This window comes from Eubalaena glacialis, chromosome 13, assembly GCF_028564815.1.
Source record: "Eubalaena glacialis isolate mEubGla1 chromosome 13, mEubGla1.1.hap2.+ XY, whole genome shotgun sequence".
Lineage (NCBI taxonomy): Eukaryota > Metazoa > Chordata > Mammalia > Artiodactyla > Balaenidae > Eubalaena > Eubalaena glacialis.
Window position 1 is genome coordinate 82,824,676 of NC_083728.1, and position 26,125 is coordinate 82,850,800.

A 26,125-nucleotide genomic window follows, 5' to 3' on the forward strand; every position below is an offset into this window, starting at 1 on the left:
CAGATTTCAGCTCCTTTGTGCACACAGGAATATTTATTTAATCAGTGTACTGTAACAAAACAAGCCTCTGGTGCAGTGGTCCCCAACCTTTTTGGCACCAGGGACCGGTTTTGTGGAAGGCAATTTTCCCACGGATGGGGCGGGGGGATGGTTCAGGTGGTAATGCCAGGGATGCTTCAGGCGGTAATGTGAACCATGGGGAGCTGCAGATGAAGCTTTGCCTGATAGCTCGCCGCTCACCTCCAGCTGTTGCCGCCCGGTTCCTAACAGGCCGCGGACCGGTAGCGGTCCGGGGGTTGGGGACCCCTGCTCTGGTGTACTTTTGAAAAGATGGAAAGCTGTCCAGAGCAGGGTGATTGGAGTCTTGTCACCTGCTCAGTTGATACTGGAGATAACCAAGATGGGGGAGGGGGAGGCAGCAACAGGGAAGGGGGCAGTTGTGTGTGCACAGAGCCCACGTGCCTACCTTGCCTGCCAGGGAAGTACAGATGTGCAGCTGCCACAGCTCTCTTCTTTCACCCTAGCACAGCTCTGGTGCTGGGCTTGCTCCAGTCCCTTTACCATAAGCATCTCCTTCCGAAGAAAACAAGCAAGCCTGCTGTTTAATACAGCTAGGATTCCTCCCACTAAGAATCTAGTGATTCTTCAGTGTCAAAATCAAAGGGAAACAGAAGAAAGAAAAACAAAAGAAAAACCCTCAGGGAAACTTCATTACCTTTGGCTTTAAATGCTCTGAATGGAATTGATCAGAGGAGAGATTATTCTGGGTGGATAGAGAGGAGGGCAGAACTTGTTTTATTTTTGTTAACCAAGAAGGTACTTTTCCTCATGTATCAAGATAAAGACATTTTGGCTACTGAGACAGGTTTACTAGGCTACCCTGGCAGTAATGACAAGACTCATTTGTTTACCAAAGTCATAACTGCCAGGGCTGGTAATCTGTCCTTACACATTTTTCAAAACTATCATGAGAATATTTTCAGTTAATTAAATTTCAGAAAAGATACACCTTTGAGCTTAATCTTGATGTATGCTGTGAGCATTAACACACAGGCATTGTCAGGAACTGATTTAAGGCGGAATCAAAACATAGGTAAACAATACAAACTTAATTTAACATCACCAGAAACTTACAGAAACGATAATGATTAAGAGCCATCTAGTACAGAAAGGCAGAATAGTTTTTACACTTGTACCTTATTGTACTGTTTTATCAACCTTTACTTACATTCCTAGTTTCTTGGGATTTGAGGAGAAGGGGTGGAAGAGGAACACGTAATAAAATTCAGATATTTTGTACAATGTTCTATTTCTTTACCTGGGTCCTGGTTACTTGAGTATTCACTTTGTGAGAATTCACCGAGCTGTAAACTACACTTATTTCAGGATGTGTTCTATTTCACAATATGTACAGTTTTTTTTTGTTTTGTTTTGTTTGTTTTTAAACATCTTTATTGGAGTATAATTGCTTTTCAATGGTGTGTTAGTTTCTGCTGTACAACAAAGTGAATCAGCTATATATATACATATATCCCCATATCTCCTCCCTCTTGCATCTCCCTCCCATCCTCCCACCCTCCCTATCCCATCCCTCTAGGTGGTCACAAAGCACAGAGCTGATCTCCCTGTGCTATGCAGCTGCTTCCCACTAGCTATCTATTACAATATGTACAGTTTTAAAACCAAACATGCATGAATGTCTTATTTTCAGAAAGGGTTCGGTAGCATAGAAATTAATTATTTTAAACCACCACCATTACTGCCACCCCAAGAAATGACTCAAGAATGAATATTTTCTATAATAGTGATTCCAAAATTTCTGTACCAGAGTTTGTTGTAAAGGAACTCCTGGGAAGCCTGTGAAAACACAAATGTACCAGAGCTACAGAGCAGGGATTAACTTTTAGGAGCTCAGGGACAGGGCCCAGGAATCTGTATGTTTAACAAGCTCCCTTGGGGGTACAGATGTGCAACTGGGTTTGGAAACCACCACACAAGGCAATAATTTGTGAGTTGCAACCATCTGAAACCATCCAATCCAGATTCTCTAAACCAACATGGGTGATCAAGTGTAATTATTTGGAAAAATTTTGCAGAAGCTTTGATAACTGAAAGGGTGTTCTTACCAAATACAAAAAATACTTGGCAAAGGCTTTCATGAATATTTTTCTCACAATTACAATATTTCCCCTAAAAGGAAGCTGATATGTTATCATCACTAAATTTACTCCCACTAGGAACCTCATCCTGCAAATTTATGAATAGAAACTGTGAAATCAAATTACTAGTCTGTGACCACATGGGATTCGGGGTCATTGGCAAAATCTGAACATGCGCTTTTTCCACAGCACAGTCTGGGAGCCTGCCCCCTATTCTGTCATTAATGTGTCGTTGAGAGTTTAAGATTTCCAGACGTTAATGACACAACCAAAGTCATTTAGCAAAAGACTCAAAGAAAAACTGGAGCCCGCAGTCTCTCACCCCAGACAAAACTCTACGACCCATTACAGCAGGTTCCCATTAGAGGCCTTTGAAGGGTTAAGCACAATCCACATTTCCCCTTTCAAATTTATATTCTCTACTTTTAAGATAACCACATTAATCTGGGTTGGAAGCTCTGCAGTAAACTGAATTTTGCTTTTGGGTATGCATAGGCAACTGCAATTCAAAGACAGAAAGAGCACTACCCTGGGATCTTTTATCTGAGAGCACAATCAGGGAGCCTGCTGGATAATTTGTTTTAGAATACCAGAGCACTTGTTTTCAAACAAAGCATTAGCCAAGGAAAGAGGTTACAACAAAAGGAATCACAGGACCAAAAGAAAAAACAAACAAAAACAAAAAGCCAAACACCAAGAATCAAGGTGGTTCTTTCCACCCTCTTTTAAAGTCTTACTTGCCAGACAGGGAAATGTAGCTAAGGAAGGCTTGCATTTAAGCCGTTTTTTCCCCCCCCCCATTCATGTCTTTTTAACTTTAACCTCCAGTGGAACACACAACCAATTTAAGTCTAAAAAAAAAAAAAAACACTTGCCCTTCCAGGAATCTTCAAATCATGCAAAACCCAAGTCTGAGGATGGCTCTTATACTCTACTTTCCACTTTTAAGTAAACCTACCAAAGACTAGAAAGATGTCCTCAGGAGTAGGTCAGATAACCCCACAGGCAAACTTTAGTTTCTAAAATGCCTACCATCCTCCTCCCTAGGGTAAAATCACGCAGTCCTTAGCTATTTTAATTTAGTCCTTCCACAGGAATGACACAAATTAAATTTATAAATTTTTATTTAGTTCAGTTTAAAAAAAATGTTAATGGAACCAATACAGTACAGTGGGAAAAGCAGTGACCTATATATTAGGAAACTTGGGTTCCACATTGCTGTCCTACCACTAACTCAGTAGGTCCTACTGAGTGGTTACAAAACATAATTTTCTAGATCTGTTTTCTCATCTGTAATAAGGCGACAGCCTAAGGAGTATATTATCACCTCTGAAAACATGTACAGAAGTGAGGAGGGATTAAGGAAGGGTCGAAAGCCCCATTAAAACAAGATCAGAATAAAACTCTTAAGCAGCACTGATTTAAGTTCTATGGTGCAATGGTTCAAGTCAGGCTCTGAGGCCAGAACATATGAGGCTGACCACTTACATGTTATGTGATCTTAGGTGTAAACTCTGTAGCTGTTTCCTCTCCTACAAAATAGAGATCACAGCAGCACCTACCTCAAGGGACCACTGTGTGAGGATTACACGAATTAAGAAATTAGAATACCTGACACATAGCAAGCACTCAGTAAATGTCAGTTCTCATTATAATTATCGAATACATCAATACTGAGCTAATGGTGGAGTTAAAGTTGAAAAACTATTAAGTACCTTCATGTCCTTTCTAATCAGAGGAGGAACAAAACATCTCGTATCTCTATATGAGTTTTGGTGCAAAACTTTGGTTCACTTCCATGAACCCTCAGATGTCCCTGCCCTTATTCCCAAACCTGTCGATTTGGGCAGGTACACAAGTACTGGAATCTCTATTCACCTGCACACACAGTCCCCGAGGACCCACAGTTGTCTAAACCCACCAGGAAAGCCTAAAGCTAGAAAGAGAAAGTGTTTCATCCTCTGAACAACAATAACAAAAAAATCTCATTTCCCACCCACCCGCTTCACACACTGAAGTCAAAGTCTACTTTAGCAATCCAACAGCTGATGAAAACAACATACACCTGCTTTTTTATTATTTTTAGATGATTCTCTTTAGAGAGCTCACAGATATAAAGACTTCTTTATATGACGGAATTTAGTTTTCCCTCTTCAGTCAACAACTATATCTGATGAAGATGATGATCCAGCAAGGAAATCATATCAACCACTGTTTTCTTCCTCCACATAACCCAAAAGCTGTAAGATTTCTTTTTCAGTACGTTTTTCACTCAAACTTGACATTTCCTTCTTACGATCTATTTTATTAACTGACTCCAAACAATCTCTAACGCGTTCCCTCTATTTGGGGATCCAGTGCTCTTCATCAGTGCCCAATTCCCTGACTGCTGTGAAAACTGTGACAGATTTAAGCTTCACTTCTGATTAAGTCTTCCCAGTGAAAGTAACCTGATAGCCTGGCCCAGTATAGAGCCCTAGAAATAAACTTTCCATTTCTCCTTTCCTTTCCCTCAAATTTATGAGCATGCAGGTGGATTAGGGGATTCTACTTGAAGTAGAAAGAGAACTGAGTATCATTATTTCTCCAGCATCTTCTCTAAGCTTGAACCTTAAGCTGTACATCTATTTCGTCCCCATCATGTTAAGCTGGTAACTAGTAAGATAAAATCCAGCTGATTCCGAAAATCCCTGCAAACTTTAATGCCCCAATGCTTAACCTCCCTTGAAGAAATACATTCATGAAAGCATCTATAATCAAAATCCTCAGAACCAAAAAACTTAATTTAAGCAAAATGAGGCAAAAACGTTTTGCCTAATGGCTCCCCTAGAGCTTTTCTAGGGGAGGACTACAGCCCCACCACACCTTTTTCTCTGTTAGACACACCAAACAACAATGTGACACCAGAATGTAACACCCAGAATGTCATTCCTTGAAGCTAGAGGTTCTGTTTACCCTCCCCCGCCCCAGTGCCTAGAACAGTGCCTGGCATAGAGAAGAAACTCTGTAACCATTTATTAAATGGATAAATGGGCAGAAGGGGTGTGGGTACCCCAGGGAACTAAGACCCACAGGAGAAAATCAGGCCCCAAATAAGATTGACAGTACTTCTGAAAGATGTCACAGTCTCAGATGTATCCACAGAGAATTGGCCACTCTGGTGGTCACACACATCTTACGGGTACATCTTACCCCACATCTTATTGATAAAGCTGTGTCTCAGGCCAAAAAAGCCCTCAACTGCCACCCAACAGCTCAGAGCCTTCCTGTAAAGATGCATGGTTTTCCACATGAAATCAGCTGTCCCCAATGACGTCTATGTTAATTCTATAACAACTTTCAGCTAATCCCAAACACTTCCAACAGAAGCACCTTTGAATTTCTCAGTCCCCTTTCTAATGTCTCCTTCCTAGTCTCTAAAAGGCTTTGTAATAAATATGTAAATGTACCCCCAGCTTTTCTCAGTTATGGATGGGAGGAAGACAGCATCAGGAGAGGAGCGTCCCAGGACATTACCCTTCAAAATTTTGGAAAGCAGACCACATTAAAAAGTTCGACAGAGAAAATGAAAAAAAAAAGGCTAGGAGTACAGTTCATTAAACACATGGCTTGGTACTGGGCATCTGAGAAAACCCAGTGAAGAAAAACTGACACACCCTCCTTCAAACAGAAGGTCTCTACCCTGACTGCACAACATAATCCCCTGGGGAGCTTATAAAAGTTCTGATGATGGGGTGGGGGCTCCCTCTACCCTCCCATGGGTATGGGGACTTTTTTTTTTTAATTCCCCAGGGGATTCTAATGTGCAGCTAGATTTGAGAATCCCCTGCTCTAAGGCTTACAGTTGACTCGCTTCCCCCTCAGACAATACACACTAAAATTAGCCCAATTTTAAAAAAGTGCTAAGCTCTGTTAAAGCTGGTGGTGGGTCCATGGGTGTTGGTCATGTTATGCTTTATACTATTCCATAGTTATAAAATATTTCATAGTCCTATATATACATATACATGTATTTTTTACACAAATATATTTTAAAGCAAGCTCACCATAAAAAGCTCCTCAAAAAGCACAAGTGCTAAAAAGTACATTCTAGGGAGTACTGGAACTGATAGTGTCTGGGGCTTCTACTCCACTGGGGAGAAAAAAAATCAAGACCAATTCAATTGGGTCTGCTGACTTGAAAACACTGGTCTGAATTCTGTAACATACTTCATAGTACAGGTCTTGAAAAAGGCCCAGTCAAATTCAGTTCAGAAAGACCAAAAGGTATCTGCTTAACCAACAATCCACCTAAAATCAGCAGAGTTGCCAGGACTAAGCCAGACTGGCTGTGAAATCCTTTATATAATCAAACACCAAAGTGGGTTGCAGCAAGACAGTATTACTCCTAGGGCTCAGCTCGAGAACCACCTTTTTAAAATGGGGTGGGGAGAGCATATTCCAGTGAATGTTTATCCAGTGACAAGCCCACCCACCCTCCTCCTCATGAAAGAGGCAGTGCAGGCCCTAAAATCACACAGTCTGGGCTCAAATTCTGGCTCTACAATCTGGGGAAGTTAATTATTTAACTTCTCTGAACCTCAGTTTCATCATCTCTAAAGTGACGATAATAATGTTACCTACTTCACAGGGCTGTTGTGAGTGTTAAATGTGAGAATGCTCTGGGTAGAATGACGATCACATGCAGTTAGCCCTTGATAAATGTTAGCCATCATTAACACTGTTGTTGCTGTTATTAAAATAATCACCCAAATGGTGGTGACTTCTGGCACTGAAGAACAGAGCTCGTTTCCAATTTGTGGTGATTAAGCATTGGAATTCTGTATATTCTTGAAGGATGTCTTTTGGGAGAACCATATCCATATAAACAGGAGAGGAGACAAATACTCTGGTCTCCAAAAAAAGATGCCCCATATCTCCTAAGGCCTGGAGTGGTGGCGGTGAGGTGCAATGGGAGGCTCCCATAAAGGAATATAACATGTGAGTTTTAGATCGGGTCTTGTTTTAATACCAGCTAAGTGATCTTGGGGAAGTTCAAAGACTTTATCGGTTGGGAAATGAGGGCTTTAGACAGTCGTTCTCACTGTTTTTAAATTTCTCAAGTCACTTGGCTTTAAAAGTCAAAGTTCCTACAGGCGTCTCCCCCATCTCGGCCCCTCTCCTCACTCACTCTATTCTAGCCACCATCACCTCCTACAGTTACTCACACACCAAGCCACTCCTTCCTCCAAGCCTTCACCCTTGCTCTTTGCTCTGGTTGAATGCTCTGCCCCTGGCTATCCACAGTGCTTGCTCCCTCACTTCCTTCAGGTTTCTGCTCAAGTATCACCTCCTCGAAGAGGCCTTATCTAAAACCACCTCTATAAAATTGCACATCTGCACACACATACCAGATTCTCACTATCATATCTTTAACCTGCTTTTAAAAACCCTGTCACTACTGAACACATTATGTATCTGTTTATGATTTACAGCATGTCATCCACCCCTGCTAGAATATAAACCCCGTTAGAGCAGATATCTATTTCTCTTATTCACTACAGCATCCCCTGTGCCTACAACGGTGCCTGCCTGGCTCACAGAAGCAACTGATAAATATTTCTTGAATGAAAGAACAGACGAATTCAGATACCTTTTTCTTCCCAAAGAGACTCTTATTCTTAATACATAATATATAAAACAGGTAAAGGTGGAGCTCTGGTTGAATGAGGTCAGGGCCTCCCCTCCACTGACTCAGTGTCCCCTGAGGTGCCCCAAAAACCACTGCCCAAATGATTTCCAAAGTCACTTACTACTCAGAAAGTCTCCCAAGTCCATGTTATTTCTGTGAGACTCCAAAGAGAAACATTAAATTTGATAAATGACTTTCCATTCTGTGATTTCACTTATTATTCACTGGCAGCTGCATAAAGTACCCTAAAAATTCAAACCATACCATGTTCCAGAACTGCTGTATCCCTGAAATATCTACAACCAAATAGTAGGCATGTCCTACTATGGGGGACAGGGGGCAGGTTGGGATGTCTTTCCATGCCCTGTTACATCGTCTCTGAGCCTCTGGGACCTACTGCTAAGCCTCTAGGCTGCAAAAATCTCACTGCTTCTAAGGGGGTAAGGAAGAAGGGTGGTCGACCCACGTGGAGACAGATGTTATACAATGGAGGATATAAATTTGGGCCACATGGCAGCCACCTGGTGACTTCCTGACTCCACTACTTAGTCTCTTTTTACATCTAAATGACCTCCTGCCTTAGCCAGCTTTGGACTTACATTCAGGAAAACATAGGTTGAGGGAGTATCATGTCCTAGAAAAGAACTCTGCACAAGGCATGAACAGTTGTGAGCAAAACCCCAGAAAAGCCAGCTGACTACAATATTGTGATAAGATCTTATGCACAGCTCAAAGACTTCCTCAAAATTGCAGGAAAGATATGAAATATACTCAGCTAACAAGTAAATAGGACCTTTGCAAATCTCTATCATCCAGCCTAGCAGTGCTGAACTAAGCAAGAGTTATCGACTGAAAGCGTGGTGACCCATCCTCTAACACTGTAATCTAATCCTTAAGCTAAAGACAATTTAATGCCTTTGCATGTCCATATGTTTTCTAATGACGCCATTGCTGTCAGCATGCTACAGGAGTGCTTCTTGGAAGATGGAAGTAATGACAAAGCACATCACTGGGAAGGCAATTATATGCAGTACTAACCATTTTACAATGGCCATATGGGCTTTATTTCAACAATGTAATTTCCAAATCAGCCTGAGCATACATATTTCTCTGTCCTTAATCCCAGGGACACCATACTAAATGAAATAAGAGTACAGATGAAATATGGGCAGCTAATGTAGAAATCTACAACACAATGCTAAGGTAATGTTCATCTGAAAACAGTAAACAGAGGGCACCCACTGCCCTGAAGTGAAATTGACACCCATCTGTACCCAACCTAATAGAAAACATCACAACAGGGGTATTATAAACCACCCGAGAGGCAAGGAACAACACAAGGAAAAGTTTAAAATACACAGATCCTACCTAGTGTTCACAATCTGGGACAGGCCCGAGAGTGATACAGAACTCATACTGTACAAATACATAAAATTCAGGTATAAGGGATCGCTTTTAAAACTCTGAACTTAAAGGTATGGTGCCTACGACACTAGAGTTTTATAGTTATAGTTAAATTTCAAAGGACATGCTTTGACTTGGGTCTCCCCTACAATCATAAACTGCTAAAAACTGAAATCTGCTGTATTTCCATTTTGGATGTGCAAAAGGATAACCGTGCTCAACTGTAGTTGGAGAGAGAGGGGCAAGACTGCAGGTCTCAGAGCATAATGGTTCTGAGAAGAAACTGCCTCCTCTCTCCAAAAAGAGACTTTTCACAGAAGTGTTTACTTTGACTATCTTCATATTTTCACCCAGAAATCTTCTGAAATGTCAGACCCAGGGAGGGTACTGCACGTGTGCATGTGTGTGTTATACCACTCCTTAAGGGATGGTCATCAGCCAGGTCTGAATCCCCAAGTCCTAGAAGATGAACTGTGTGGAGGCCCAATTTGGCCCAGAGGAGATGAAGAGGGGGCTTCTCAAGAATGTACGGTACTTGGGACTTCCCTGGTGGCACAGTGGTTAAGAATCCTCCTGCCAATGCAGGGGACATGGGTGCGAGCCCTGGTCTGGGAAGATCCCACCTGCCGTGGAGCAACTAAGCCCGTGCACCACAACTACTGAAGCCCATGTGCCACAAATACTGAAACCCACGCATCTAGAGCCCATGCTCCACAACAAGAGAAAAGCCACCACAATGAGAAGCCGGCGCACCACAACAAAGAGTAGCCCCTGCTCACTGCAACTAGAAAAAGCCCGCACACAGCAACGAAGACCCAACGCAGTCAATAAATAAATAAATAAATAAATAAGTTTATATTAAAAAAAAAAAAAAGTACGGTACTCTAATCACAGCTGGGATTTCCATAAGAAGCAAATCTAACAGTCACATTCTCTTTTGAGAGAAGAGGCCACATACTCTTTTGTAGCATAAACAAACCTCTACAGGGTGGAGTGGGCTATGGGGGAGAACAATTTGCAAATGTGCTTAGAATAATGGAACAATGACAGAGGAAATAATGTACTATTTGTCATTGGTACCTTCAAGATAAAGATATCTTAGTACATTCTTTCACCAGAAAGAATGCAGTACCTGTTAGTTAAAAAACAAAAACAAAAACCTACCAGTAAGGTTTGTTTTATTGTGGAATAGATTGCCAAGTGAAGTGCTACTTCTTAGAATAGTTTAAAATCAAGCAAAATACTTAGGAATTTAGAGTAGAAAATAAGCTTATACCCACAATGCCCTGTTGAGAGGGTGCCAGTCCCTTCTCCAATTCTACACTTCTGTTCTAGGGGCTGTTGTAAGAAATCAGCAACATTAAGTATGTGGAAGGATTCAGTACACGGTTACCCTCAATATTACCAGCCTGAGCACTTGCCTTTGACAAAGGCTTAAAATCTACCCAATCTGTGTGACCAGGAAAAAGGTCAGATTTTAATACAGGGAAAAACAGTGAAAGGGACAGAGAGAAAGAAAAAGAGAGAAAAAAAAAATCAAACCAACAACAAACATGCTACAGATGTACTGTATGAGTGGCAGCCACCTATGGTAAACTCCAGCTTTTAAAAACAAAATAAAGAACTTCCCAAAAGATGGTGAGGTACTCTCCCCTCCCTAAATCCTATTATTACACCTAGAAAATCCCTTGTAACCGAGACAATTTTCAGCAGCAACAAGGAACAAACAAATGTAGCCTACCAGAGACCCATTTGGGACTCTGTCACAAAATGAATCTGTATTAAAAGAACAGCACTCTGTCACAAAATGAATCTGTATTAAAAGAAGAGCGGAAAGGGATGAGGAGCTCGAGCTTTCAGGTCAGGCAGAAACCGCTGCATTTCCTGCCTCTCATACTGACCTTCTGCAAGTTGACTTAACTTCTCTGAGCCTCAGTGTCTTCGACTATAAAACAGGGATATCATTCATTTTTTTCAACAGCGTAGCTCTAATGAGACGATGAATGCAAAATTCCAAGCACAATGCCTGGCACAGAGTAAGTACTAAGTAAGTAGTAGCTCCCTTTTCTAAAGTTTCTTTTCACGGAATTTTTGTGGAAATAGATCAACCCTAAATAAGCACTGACTGAGTACCTACTACGCATGGATTACTTAGTAAAGGAAGCAACAATTCTGAGAGCCTCAAATACCTCAAGAAGGATATATGTAGGGAGAGTACAGAGGCTAAAGTTAGAGAATAGAGGGAAATGAAACAATACATTAGAAATATAGGAAGATAACTCTGGCTCTCTCTTTTCCAAGGTTCCAGTCATATTCCCAAGTTACACACAACAAGCCATGACAGAGCATATAACAGACCAAGAAAAAATTAACAGCACATGAACTTCCCACCAGGTCCCAAATAAAACACAGAGTACACTGTGTCACGGTCAACACTTCAAAAACTCCCTTAGGCTTTCCCCAAGATCTCAATCCATGGGAAAATCATTTCAAAAAGACGAAATACTCTGAAACTTAAGAAATAAAGCATTGCTCTGAGGTCAGCATTATCAGTAAGTTTATTATTATTATTACTACTACTACTACTATTACTATTGCTGTTATCTGTGATTTTGGAAACAGAATTGCTGCAGATAAAACTAGTTCTGGGTTGAAATACAGATAAAGGATGGCTTTACTGGACAAGTTTAAAGTGTGCATGATCCAAAATACATTGCCAAAAAATTTAACAATTTTTATAAAGTGATCAAGGAAGCGAGAAGTGTTGTAGATATGCTGAATTAAACACAGTTTTTGATACTTTCAGGTATTACAGGAAACTACTTTTAAACACAGGAAATATTTCTGGAATCACATTATATAGTCAGTGCTTAAAAAGTTATATTCCTTCAACTGAAGATGACCTGGAACAGTCTGGGCCACTTCTATATTAGACTAATAAAACTAATTTTAAAACAACACAACTGTCTAACAGGTAAGGTTTTAACACTCAGGTATGAAATCACACCTCCCAGCACACAGGCTGAATTATCCCCCAGCTTCTCACCTGTAATTATCATTTGCTCCCTCTCCAGGTGGCTGTTAGCCACGAAGTATCTTGCTAGGCTCACATCTGTAAGTACAAACTGCCTCTGGGGCCTCACATGCTATGAGGGTGAGAGGGAGGACAAAAACAAAAACTTCATGCTGGCTTAGACAACTTCTGAAAATATCTATTTTCAACACATAGCACAAGAGCAATTTGATAAAATTAAAATACCCTTGTGTCACCACGGTTAGCGATAAGTATTTTTCAAATAAAAAGAGTAAATTTACTTCACAGTTCCTGTAGAGGCCAGCTTCTTCCATTAAGGCCAATTCCAAAAATTTAGCAAAAGATCTTTCATCAGTTGAGAGGGCATAATTAGATGTTTTGATGAAAGCATTTTCCTCCCCTGGTTAAACAAGATATAACAGATGTCACCGACTTCCTTAATAACAATACAGTCCTGCATTTGGCATCTTTACAATTTTAAAAATGAACCGTCATATAGAAAAATTATAGCTAGGGTGTCTCCATACAATCATGGCTCTGAAGTGGTTATGACATGCCTGGACTTCCCAATGGAACAGATATGGAAATCATACTCCATATTCATAGCTGCAAGCCCTCCTTAGCACGCACTTGAAAACCAACCTTTGAAATCTGAATGGTGCGGGCTTATTCAAACCACCACCAATTATTCCTGGAAGCACCAACCAAGTGAGGTATGAAACCTGTACAGAAAATGCAAATCTCACAGTCACTTTCTTCCAGGAGCACGGGGAACACATGCAGAAAAGTGTCTCAGGAAAAGCAATGCCCATCTAAAGAGACTCACTCTAACAAAATCCAAGCTTCTATGCAAAGAGAAGGAGTACCATACTTGATTTTCTTTTTTAATCATATTTTTTCACAGTAAGATTCCCCTGGTGCATTCACCCAATTTACAAAAATTCGATTTACACCAATTTTGTCAACACATCAGTCCAGGGTATAACTAGAGATAGACCTGCATTTTAAATGGGAGGCAGCCTCTCTGACTGAAGTTCAACTCAAACATCCTGGTTTAACAACTCCATCAGTGACATTAAGCACAGATCTAAAGATTACTCAGCCCCTCTGTCAGTTGCATGTGTTATTTATAGGACAGTATATCAATCATGTGTTCCCCTTATTATTTCCTACTTTCTGGTCCTAAGCTATTTGGTCTGCCAAATTAATACATTCCATTGCTGCTGCAAGCTAAACAATGCTTGATAAAAGATTAATAAAATAGTTGGGTTCTCTGCAACCACAACATACACACCCGGGGAAATTCATCAATGTCTTTTTATTTGCATATTTGGCTGACTGCCCCCTGCAGCAAATATGTAAGGTACCAATGCTCAGGTATCCTGGTTTATGGTTTGCATTTAATTCAGGGTGTCAATCTGCTTCTGTTTTAATTACATCCATCTTGATATGTTATTACAATCTCATGAAAACTTCTTTTCATTGTATGAATGGCTATAAATATATACACATGACAAACAGTTGTTATAAATTTTCTGGTTCAGCAATAAACAGGCAAGATGCCTTAGCCAACACATCATGTGGATTTAATATTTTGAGTCTTTTTTCTTCAGAAGAAAAGTTTGGTTGAGTCTTCAACTCAACCATATTCCAAAGTTCACTTGTTTCAAATGTTCTGCTACCAACTTCAGTAAGTTGCGCTGAGTCTCTCTGAATTGCCAGGCTGAAGAAAATATTCTACCCAAAAAAATTACGTTAAAATTTTAAGTGGGCCACATTAAGATCACCTTACATTCAAATAATTATTTTATCTTTCCATCGGTTATTCAAGGATAAGAAACCCTCATATCATCACCCTAATATTTATTTTTTCTTTTACATCCTCATTATGGAGGGGAGGGGGGTGTTAAAAAAGACTAATGGACCTGCAGAGAAAGGCCAATTGTACACTGGGGGAAAGATACTGGGTAATAATCAGAACATTTCTTGGAAAAAATGGGAATCTTTACAATCATGGTTGATCATCCTCATTTGCAGTTTTTTTTTTTTTTTTTTTTTTAACCTTCCAATGTTCCCAAGCCTTAGGAATCCAAGTATGAGGAAAAGCAGTCTCCTAGTTTCACTGGATAACAGTGAGAGCCTCTAACTCCCAGTGTGATCTTAAGCAGGACAATTAACCCCTCTAGGCTGTGTTTTCATTTGCAAAATGAGAGGTAGAACTACAGCATTTCTAAAGACAACATCTGTGCCTCCAATGCCACTCTGGCTTAGAAAGCACATCAACCAACAATAGCTGAACTGAAATGGATCAAAAGACTGCTCTGAAAAAGTTGAGGTCCTAACTTTAGGATAACACCCCCTGAAGATGTAGCTATGCACATTAATCTCAAAACTGTAATTTTCACAAATAATCAAACTGATCAGCCTAACAAATGAGAAAGGAGCAAACTTTGTAATATGTAGCAACGCACAATACCAAATGCTTGTTTCCCCTTTTGCCCCAGTGAAAGTATAATTTCACTTGAACTATATAAGATCATTTCTTAGAACAGCACAATCCAGGACTTTCATTATTTTTGCCAACTGAACATGTACAGAGAGAATGGGTGGAACATTGGAATTTCTAGTATGTGGCTGGAAAACAAGTGATATTCTAATGTTCAACTACTGTTCCATCTACATCTTTATTTCCTTAGGTTTTTTTTTTTTCTTACTTGGTTTCTAACTATGGAAAACTATTCACTAAATCACCTTTAGCCAGCAACCTTTAGCCAGTAAGCATAACTGAATAGAGACCCTAGCAACCAACCAAAAAAAACCTCTACTTCACTATAACTATCAAGAAATCACTGCAATACTAGACTCTCTTAATTCCTCTTTTCAAGCTCTAAAATATCACTGCCATGAGAAACTTTGCAGAAATGTAAAATGAAGTTGGTGGGTTGTGCTATATGGGAAGGTAAGTGTGGAGACAAGGAAAGCAACATCCCTGACATCCCTCAGAAATCATCACAACTTGACCCTGGCATTGACTTAAATCCTGTCCCAGATTCAGTCTAAAGGTATCACATTTCACCCATATAACCAAGAGTCGCATTTTGTCTTCACAGGCTGTGTTTCTGTATCTAACCCAGGTCATTTCAAAATGCTTCAGTTAATAACAATCACACAGTACCTGCAACTTGAAGGCTTTCTGTCAAAAATGAATCCCAACCTGCATTAACCATTTTCCTTTACTTACAAACTGTGGGCTTTCCCTTCTCCTCTTGTGACTCCATTTTACTTGTGTCCAAATGCCATATCTCCGCGCACTTGGGTTTTCCAGGGCCCAGAGATATGGCACTACATGGTATAGTGGCAAGCCAAAACGACAAAATATTTGTATGTACTTGGTCATTTGCGGTATTTATTCAGGCAAACTCTAACCAGAGCTCACAAATGAATGAGAAATCAGAATGATGAGCTGATACAGCCCAGAAAGCTGAGGCAAGCAATTTACCCTCACGGTGCTACCTTCAGAGTCCCTCAAACAGACTGTCAATGTTCAAATAATGAAGGTTTGTAATTTAAAGTTTCTACATTTCATTCAGAACTTCCTAAATCCATTGCCTTTCAAAATTCGTAATTTTGATAACTCTATCTCAGTAAAGGAAGAGAAGAGGAAAGGGGGAAGGAAGTTGGGAGGGAGGGAGAGAAGAAGGTAGGCGGGCAGTGGAGAGTCTACTGGATCCTAGGATGAGACCGACACATGCACTAGTATGTGAAATAAAAACCTAGAAAGACGGCAGCAATACAAATGATTTCAGGCTACAAGTCCCCTTGCAAAAGATGGAATCAGAGACTGAAAAGAAATGACACAAAGAAGCCTGTACTTGCCTAGTCTCTTCCTAAGCAAGCAAAGTAAGCCAGACTAAGTGAAATCCACCCCTCCCCTCCTCAGTCACTAACAGCATAAAAAGGATCTATTCTTTGTGACCTTACAAAATAGGTACTGACTGCATACCCCCTACCCTGCAGGCTTGTTAGAAGAAATGAAGGAAGAACACAGTTCAGATCTGGAAGAAGAAACGCAAATTTAGGGTCTCACCAGCCTTAAATTCTATGCCCCACTTCTAGAAAAAAAAAATTCTGCATTCATCTATTCATTGAACGGGTACACATTATATAAGAAAAACTGTTCTGACCCAGCTAAATGTCCCTAAATTGGTTTTGATCCTCTCCTGTCTTGGGTTTCGCCAAATTAATTCCCTTCCTACTCTTCCAAACTTCAATTATTTGAGAGTTTTTTAATCTGATTTTTTTTCCAGAACTTTCTCAAATGAATAGCTACTATCCCATTACCAAGGTCTTTTTCCTATATCAACTAAATATTGGGTTTAATCCTAACCCTGAAAAAAGTGTTGTTTCTTGAGAAAAAAAAATAGTATGAGGCACTTCTACAAAGTTAGGCTACACTTAATGTATTAGTATACTACAGCATAGGGGTAAAATAAAATGTAAAAACACTAACCCACCATCCACCCTCTGCGTGCGTGCACACACACACACTCCCTCCATCAAAAAGTGCAATTGACCTTATGTCCAAAGGCTTCCAAATTTAGCAATTGGAACCTAAATTATTTTTTAACAGCTGCCCTCAACTCTTATTTTTTTGGCTTGGGGACCTTATTTCTAATCCTCACATTCTCTCAAACTAAATAATCAACATTTATTTTTGACAGCATATAGAACTGTTGTATAGTTAGAATCTCTTTAACACCCTCAATGCTCCTTGAATCTCCTGGAATCATGTTGAATGCCCTGTCTTTTTTAACCCTTTTTCAATGGTGAAAGCTAGAGGAAAACACTCTCAAAAAGGATCAAAGGGTAATCACTAACTTTGTGATTCAGTTTTTAAATTTACTGATTCATGTATACCCTGCCTACTTCCAAAAAAGATCTAAAGTAGTTCATCTCAACAACTAACACAAGGCATGTGGAATCACCATATCGCCATCTTCGACCTCATCTCCCATAAATACTTCTGCAGTGATGCTCTGCCTTGTTCAGTGAAATACTGAAATTCAGTAAGCATAGTAATATACTTGAATTCATAACCAAACACATTCACAGTTCTTTTTTTTTCTATAGACTTTCTCACCACTTAGGAACTCCTCAGATCCTAAAGCTATGCAAATTGTCTGAAGTGAAATGCTGGAACTGACCCATTTACTCCACAGTCCCATCCCAAACTTCCCGAGATAGAAAGCAAAAAATGTAACAAAAACATAGCTCCATAGCTTTCATTGGCTGTGTAACAGCAGATGAAGGGTTCTGACCTTTCTTGAATGAACATATCATACATAAGCGAGCAAAAGGCAGATAATTTGAAACCTTTATTTTAACATCAGTGTCAACCTCCTTTCTCATCCAGCCTTCTTTCCCAGCTTGCTAAAAATCAGCAGTACAGGAAACCAGAAGGAACCAAAATAGGCTAAAACTCACTCTGGCTGGAAGGCAGCTTGGTAGCATCAGAATTGGGCTGCTTTCACAATGAAAGAACTATTAATGAGATCACTCACCAATATTCACCTCATGTGTGGGGTTACTAACAATCAATGAAGGGCTGACACCAGGCAGGAAAAGGGAGCAGAAGGAAAAGTGGACTAATCATCATTATTTACATCTCACACTCCCCTTGCCACTCCTACTTAAGCAGCAGCCTCTACTCTGACTCCAAACTTCTGTGCCTGGTTTTCCAAGTTGTCTATCATCAGCCCACTCACCCTAGACTCAGAGACTACCAAGTGCCAAGATCTGGAAGGGACCATTGAAATCTTTTCCAGCATTTCCCATACTGGATTATAGATTGTGAATTATAATGCCAAGAATGAAAGTGCCCTGTGGTCATATAAATTAGGAAATAAGGCACATCACTTCTCCTTCTCTAATATTCAAAACTCATATACACATTACAAAAGACTTCTAACCTGGGCAGAACAAGTCACCCATTTAATTTTGTCTAGCCCATCAAGTTCCAAAACTATCTGAGAGTAGATCACACGTTTTTGGTCTGGAACACAACCTATGAACGTCCACAGAACTATGTTCCATTCCAGCTTGGGGTACCTTTGCTCTAAAACTACTCTAAACCTCTCAACTTGTGGAAAAAGAAAATGAGGCTTTTAAAGAGTGCCTTCCCAAGGTCACTCAACTAGTTAGGACAGCCAAGCCTGGAGTGTGGGTCTCCACTGGTCTCCCGACTCCCAAACAAGTACTCTTTCTTACACAATTTTGTTCTCATTTCTACCAGCACTTCCTTGCCCGCAAAACCTAATCATCCATCTTGTTTCTGTGCCTTCTTCACCATTCCCTCTTTTTAGAATGCCCCCCACCCCCCCCCACTCCCTCCGTGTCTATCCAAATCACTTCAACCTTCTAGGCCCCATATTCTCCAGGAAGCCTTCTCAAACACTTCAGCTTATCTCACTATCCCTTCTCTGAAAGCCTATTGCACTTAGTTGGTATTAGGCATTCAAGTGCCTGTTTCAAAATCATTTTATAGGTGCTGGACTTAATTTTTCAACTAAACTGCACACTCCTTCAAGACACTATATATATTTTAGGTGTCTGTACTCTTTCTAGTACCTTGCACATATCAAACACTCCATGAATATTTGCTGATACAAGGAAAACGATTAATGTTTTTTAAACAACGGAATAAGTGAGATTTGACCATAGTAAATTATTACAGCCTACTAACCTGGCACGTTACAAGCACATCAAATTCTGTACAACCTATTTACGCTACCAATGTGCGGGTAAGCCCTGAAACACATAGGAAATGAAGACCCCATGAAAGTCTTAGTTTGATCCTCCACCCACCAGAAATGAGTCTTCCTTCATTTTCACAAGCCTGCAAAGCTCCAACTAGCCTCCTACCTGCTAATCCCACAATTTCATCTTTGCTTCCCTTGGTCAGTTGTACAAAAGGAGGCTGCCCTAAGAACCCAGTACATAGCAGCCGAGTGAGGGGGAAAATAATGGATTTGCAAATTTTCAGTCATAGTGCTCACATGGCTTCCTAATCAAGACTACACAGAAAGAAATGCAAATAACGACAGAAAGGTAATATTATCTGGCACATCAGGGTATGCTGACAGTACTAGAACCCCAACATTCCCATTTATACTTTGTTTGCTGGAAACCACTTTTTAATGAGGCTTGATATCTGGGGATATTCACTTGTATTCAAAGAATATTCAAATAAACAATACCATACCAAATGGTAATTCTGACTTCTCAAATGCATAATGAAAAGAACACCATGTTCAACTTTCGCCTCCTCACTTACCCTCTTATCTTCTATCATGAGACTCTTCACAATCACATACTTGAACTTCAGGGCACAATTACTCAAGACAAGTGTCCCTGCAGAATACGAAACTACCTCTGCCAGTTTCATTGCATATAAAGTGTGGGACTTCTCAAACCCCATCCAAAGCTTTCATTTTAAATAAGAACCAACAGTAGTGAAAAATAAATCAACATAAAAATGTAGGTTCTCATTAGACAAGTTTCTTATTTTTCCTCCAGTACTATAAGTAAAACCACAGTTAGTCTGGAACAATTTTATCAGGACATTTCATTATGAGTTAGGAGCCTCTTCTTAAAAGGGAAGTCAAAATGAGCTACTCTAGACAAAACCATAGGAGTCAAATGATGTGTCCATTAACACCCAAAGTATACACCCCACAGTTAGCTAGCTACTGCTCTGAACCCACATAAGCTTAAAAGCCAAGCTGTGCAAGCCAATATTTCTGGTTTCTAATCACAGTATCATACTAGCAGCAACCCTGATGGCACGTGGTGACAACTGATTTCATTTCTACACACAAAAAAACACAGTATGTATTTAGGATAACTCTTAGAATCTCTAATAATTCTTAACATTTACAAGCACTCCTGTAACATACATTTCTGTCCAAGTTCACAGTTTAGTTGCCTGTTTCCTAATAAGCTCTCACATTTCTTAGTGATAGTTCAGTAAATCTTGCAAACTGAGTACAGTGGGACACCAGAGGTTTTATTTTAATGATCACCACACACATATGTCTGACCATCCAGCATGGAGACAAACGTGATAAGCAGCAAACAGTTCTACCTTTTCCCAGAGAACCAGACATACATGATGATTTTTATTCCCCACTGTGTGTTTTTAACCTCAGAAGTGTATTTACAGCTTTCCTACAAAAATTAGGATGCCTAAATGTGAACACTAACAGGATATTTGATGATATTAGAGAACTGTTGTTAATTAACCTAGGTGTGATAATGGTACTATGGGTTTGGGTGGGTTTGTTTTTTTGTTTTTTGTTTTTTTTTTTGAGTCATTACCACTTAGAAATACATACCAATTTCTCACATCACATCTGGGAGGAGAGAATGAGTAGATGGCATAAAGATGAGACATGAGTTGGCAATTGTTGAACCTGGTGGTGGTGTATCAGTACATTGAGGATTGTTATACTGTTCTCTGTACTTCTGTATATGTTTAAATTTTTCTATAAAGTTTTAAAGAAACTTTTTAAAAAGTTAGACCTTTATACCCACACAAAGATATTCAAATGATATTCAGATATGAAGGTAATATAATATTCAGCTAACCAAAGTAATCTGGGTTTTGAATCTAGAAAAGTAGCAGAAAAATAATCACAGCAAGGAAAGGAATGGTATTAATGGTACATTTCAAACTTCGCCTTTAAAAATTAAAAATTTTTTACACCCAAAAGAAACTGGAATGGGCACATTTTCTCTCAAAAGCCAGATGGATAGACATATACATCACAGACCCAGTCAAATATTTATTAAAAGTAGAACAATCAAAAACAACTGCATAAGTTATATTTATCTTTACTTGGCCTTCAAAAATGTTCATGGGAATCTGGAGGCCCCTCTTGCTTACTTACTGAGAAGGGCCACATAGCAAAGCAGGATAACCATGCAGGAAGCAAAACCACTTATAAGCAGCTCTTACAAATACTGTCCTAAACCAACCACTGATAGCAACCAAATCCTAGGCAGCATTTTCTAATTCATGTACTAGGACACGTATTGACATTTCAATTCCTATTTTAAAGCAAAAGAGAGGCAGAGAGACAGAGAGAAAGAGGTCACACTGTACAGTTCCCTCCCACCTTGGCAAAGTTGAAGCCACAGTTAGAATTATCCTAATAAGTGGTGAGCCTCAACACTCAAAAGAACTCCGTAAGATCCATTTTAGCCAATAAACCACCAGTTCTAGAACCCAAGGACAACTGATTCAATCACTAACATCAGAATCTATGGCCACCAATACCACCACCCTCCCTTCCTCCCCAACCACTAGCCACCATCACCACCAGCAGCCCAACCAAAAAGCAGTTCAAACAGAAAAGAACAACCCTAACAGGAAGGCTTCCTTTTTAAAAATATTTAAACTTGACACCCAAACACACACACAGAACCAGCCGTCTAAACCTCTAAACCTGTACAGTTACCGCATATGAGACTTAAGCTGTCATTAACAAAGCTTACATTTGAGCATTGCAAACAATACCATAATAACAGCAAAAACCAAAGGGAAAAGGAAAAGTTTCTTTCAGGAACCTCAAACCATCACATCAGGTGCAGAAAAGGCTAGAAACCAACTCCTAGCTTGGTTTTGTTCTTAAGAAAGCCGGACCAACTCTGCAGAGGCTCAAAGCGCTCTGTATGTGCGGTGTGTTGGGGGTGGAGGAGAAAAAAGGGGGTTACCTTTATACAGGCCAGTGACCCATGCCAGCACCAAATCAGATCCATCCAGGTAAAGAGCGTTTCCCTCTGACCCCTGGACAATCTCCCCCTACCTGCCCCCCATCACCACCCCCAAGGAGCCCTTTAGCTGGCAGGAAAATGTGCATTTGGAAATCAATGCTGCAGGTGCCCAAAGAATAAAGAAAGACACACATAGATATTCACACACACAAAGCCAATCAGAAAGATTAAAAAAAACACCAAAAAAAGGAAAAGGAGAGGGACAATTGGGTGACAAGCCCTTCAGATACCAGCTAGGATTTTATTCTTTCCTCCCACCAGTCCTCTCTAGTATACATTTTTCTGTCCTTTAACCGAATTGCTCATGTACACACACATGTGCATATGTATGTGTATAGATAATATTACAATTAACCCTTTCTGTAATAGAGCCCTGTTCGGAATACAGAAAGATATTCCATCCTTTCCTCTCTTCCCTCCCCTCCTCCCTCCTTTCTCCCAACCAGGAGAAAACGCCCCCTTCCCCAGCTTCACCAAAAAAAAAAGAAAAAAAAAAAAAAAAAGGAAAGAAAGAAAAAAGAAATGAAAAGAAAAAAAGGGGGCAGGGGAGGGGGGCAAAGAACCACAAAACCCCATCAGTCTCTGGTCCCGAGGACACCCAGGAAAGGTCTATACAAACACACACACAGGGACATATGGCTCTGTATAAAGCACACAGAGAACCGTCCACAGGCGCCCCAAACCCAGCAGAGACTTCCACCAGCCAAGAAGCCATGATTGGGGAGGGAGAGGAGGAAGGAGTAGGGGCAGAGCTCTCCGTGGAGGGGGGCGCATTGTTGTGATGCCTGAACCCCTTTCTTTCTGCCCATCTGCTGTGGAGGGGGTGCGGGGAGGGGGCGCAGGGGGAACGCGAGAAAGAACGAGAAAACCTGGAGACCAGGCACGGCTTGTCGATTCCCTCCTGCTGCCTGTCTGCCCGCGCCCCCAGCCCCCCCCCCAACAATAAGACCTCAGCCTAGACAGACAGACAGACCGACCGGAGCGCGGCGGGGGAGGCAGCAGAGCCGGGCGCAGCCGGGGGGGGGGGTCGTGCCTATAAAGGGAAACCGGGGGGAGGGGGGTCCCCCTTACCTCCAGCGCTTCAAAAGTGACAAAGCTGGTCATGGCAAATCCATCAATGATGTCCTCTTCGGCTGAGGTGGACTCTCTCCGCTTCCTCCGCGGGGGTCTGGGCCGGGACGGGGCGGAGGACGGGGGCTTCCCATTGTCTTCCTTGTCGGAGCCCGACGACGAGGCGAACGAGGGCGCCCGGGTCCGGCCGGCCCCGCCGCCGCCGGCCGCGCCGGCCCCCAGTCCGCCCCGGGAGCGCCTCTCCCGGTCTCGCTGAGACCGCGACCGCCGCTTTTTGCGGAGTCCATGGCCCCGCGTCGGGCCATCCATGGCTCTGCTTCGCCGGGGTCTCCCCGCTCGCCGCCTGCCCGCCACAGGCTCCGGCCGCGGCCGCACAAAAAAATTGACACCAATCCCTCCCTCCCCCTTCTCGGCTTCCCTCCGCCCCGAGGAGGGCGCGGGGGAGACGGCGGCCGAAAGAAGGGAGAGAGGGGAAGAAAGAGCGGAGAAAGAAAAGGGGGAAGGGGCGGAGAGAGGGAGGAGGGACGGGAGCGAGGGCGAGAGGCGAGGAGCCCAAGTGCGGGGCTGCCCACAGCACCGAGGGTCGGAGATTCCTGTGAGCAGCGCCGAGCAAAGTAATGGCTGAACACACAGGTCTCCTTTAGAGGGGAAAAAAAAAAAAAAATAACTCACCAAGCAGGCAATAAATCAGAATAGCGGAATGCTTTGATCAAGAGACTAGGAGGCTCCGGGGAGCCCTCCCCGCGGCCATTCTCCGCCGCGCCCCCCGCCCCCCGAAAACGCCTGCCCCCCCCTCGACTCCAAATCGGGCCCGAAAAGGTCGCGGGAAAGTGGGGGCAATGAACTTCACCCGCCCCTCGCGCAGGAAAACACCCCCGACGCCTCTCACACACGCCTCAGAGAAAACTCACTCCCTGGCTCCAAAATTTTTAAGAAATGCATCCAGGGGAGGCCAAGGCTTCTAAGCGACCTGAGAGGGACGAGACCCCCCAGAGAGGGAAGCATAATAATGAAATAATTAGGAGGGGAGAGGGCGAAACTGGAAGAGGTGGAGAAGGGAGGTGGAGGAAGGGAAGGAGGATGCTGGAGCAGTTGTGGGGTTTGCTTTTCGGGCTTGGAGGGGGGAGGAGGAGGAGATGAAAGAAGAAGCAGCCCCTGAGGCTGCCACCCACCCCCCCTCCTCAAAAAAATATTTTTTCCAGTCCCAGAGAAGAGGTCACCCTTCCTCAAAAAAGGGAGGGGGCGAGTCAGTCGACGAGGAAAGCAGAAAGAAATCTCCAGCGGGAGAGACACCGGTGTGCCGCCGCCGCCGCCTCTTCTCTTCGCCCAGCCTGAGGGAGAAGCGCGGCCAGGAAGCGCCAGGAACGCCGCTCTCGCCGCCGCCGCTAACGCTGCCACCGCCGCCGCCACGAGAGCCCCGAGCCGGAGGGTGCACGGCGTGTCCCCCGGCGGCTGCAGCGGGAGCCCGGGCACGGCCCCATCCTCCGCCCGCCTGCCTCGCTCAGCTCCCGCTCCTCCCCCTCCGCGGCCGGCCCACCGCCGCCGCCGCCGCCGCCGCCCGCCTCAGCCCAGCCCCGCGCCCGCCCGCGCGCGCCGCGCGCACGCGCACCGCCCTCCCCGCTCCTCGCTCGGCGCGCGCTCCCGCCGCCGCGGCCCCGGCCGGCTGGATCACGTGGCCGGCCGGGCTCCCTCCACCCCGCCCCCTCCCCAGTTGTAGAGTGTGTAGAAAGCAAAAGGCTGGGGGCTGGCCGCGCTCGCGAGCCTAGGGCATGCGCGCTGGGGCGGCCGGGCCTGCGCACTGGGGGCGGAGGGGAGCCAGGAATGGGGAGCGAGGGCGGGTGGGGGCGTGGAGGGTGCAGCCCGCGTGGGGTCAGCTGCGACCCGCCAGAGTTGGCGCGCGGGAGTGTGGGAGCCGCGGAATGTTCCCGCCAGTCGCACCGGGGTCAAGTGCGGGCCGCTGTCGCCTGTCTACTCCGCGCGCCCAGCTCCGCGCCCTCCTCCGCGCCTTCCTCGGGACACTTGTCCTTGGACCCCCTACCCCAGGCCAGCTGGAGGCGCCCCGGCCGCCTTCTCCAGAGACCCCCCTCCCAGGGTATTTTCCTGGTGCGACCTTCGCAGCGAGGGAAGGAGGGGATTCAGAGAAGGATACCGGGGCGTAGGGGGCGGGGGTTCCCCGAGATGGGGCGCGACTGCAGGCGACAGAAAACGGAGCGGGTGCCAAAGCGCGGGCCTCTGCTCCGCTGGGGGGCACTGGGAGGCCCCACGGCAGAGTTGGAAACTTTTCTCCCACGTGGTAGCACAACGCGTGGCCGAGTGACCCCGCACCCTAATGACCTCTGAGCCCTCCTAGCCTTCGAGCGGGGGCCCTTAAGAGGCGCGGGAGGCTTCGGAGCAGCGAGCGCGCGTCCGGGTGCCGAACTTGAACCTCAGCTGCAGCCGCCTAGGGCGAGGAGGCGGGGCTGGAGGGGGCGGGGACCGCCGCAGACCAAGGACCCGTTAGACCCGCAAAACACAGACCCTGCCACAGAGGGCTTCCTTTATCTGGGGAGAGGGGGGTTCCCTGCTTTTCCTGTCACTGCCCCTCCTCCCGCCGCAAAGTAGCTGATGCTTATAAAAAGTTGTATTAAAAGAGTTGACTGCAGCCCAGAATAGATCAACAAACGCGACCAGCCTCTCTGGGTAAAATAGCTGTACATTTTCGGGGCACTGGAATTTCTGATACGGATCAGAAAAACGCCGACAACCCTTTCCACCAGCCTGTTAGTTACCCACGTCAGTTTATGTCCAGGCACATAAACACCGTGGCACATCACCCCTTACCCCCAGTACCCTACCCTTGGAAGAAAAGGAAAATGAACAGACGTTTTTTAATTGCCCACAATGAATCAGGCACCGTACTGGGCGCTTTGTACATGATTTCTCCTCTTTGAATCTAAATCTGCACGTTTTGTT

At 43.3% G+C, this 26,125-nt stretch overlaps 1 protein-coding gene across 3 annotated transcripts in view; it reads right to left on the reverse strand.

The window, feature by feature from the left end:
* The window catches only part of AUTS2 (activator of transcription and developmental regulator AUTS2), a 1,116,331-nt gene extending 1,092,484 nt beyond the window's left edge, over positions 1 to 23,847 (reverse strand). For all 3 annotated transcript variants that reach the window (XM_061208932.1, XM_061208931.1, XM_061208930.1), the window contains exon 1: positions 23,174 to 23,847. In XM_061208932.1, coding sequence (XP_061064915.1) covers positions 23,174 to 23,482 — 309 coding nt within the window. In that variant the 5' untranslated portion in view covers positions 23,483 to 23,847. The remainder of the gene's footprint in view (positions 1 to 23,173) is intronic.
* Between the last annotated feature and the right edge of the window lie 2,278 nt (positions 23,848 to 26,125).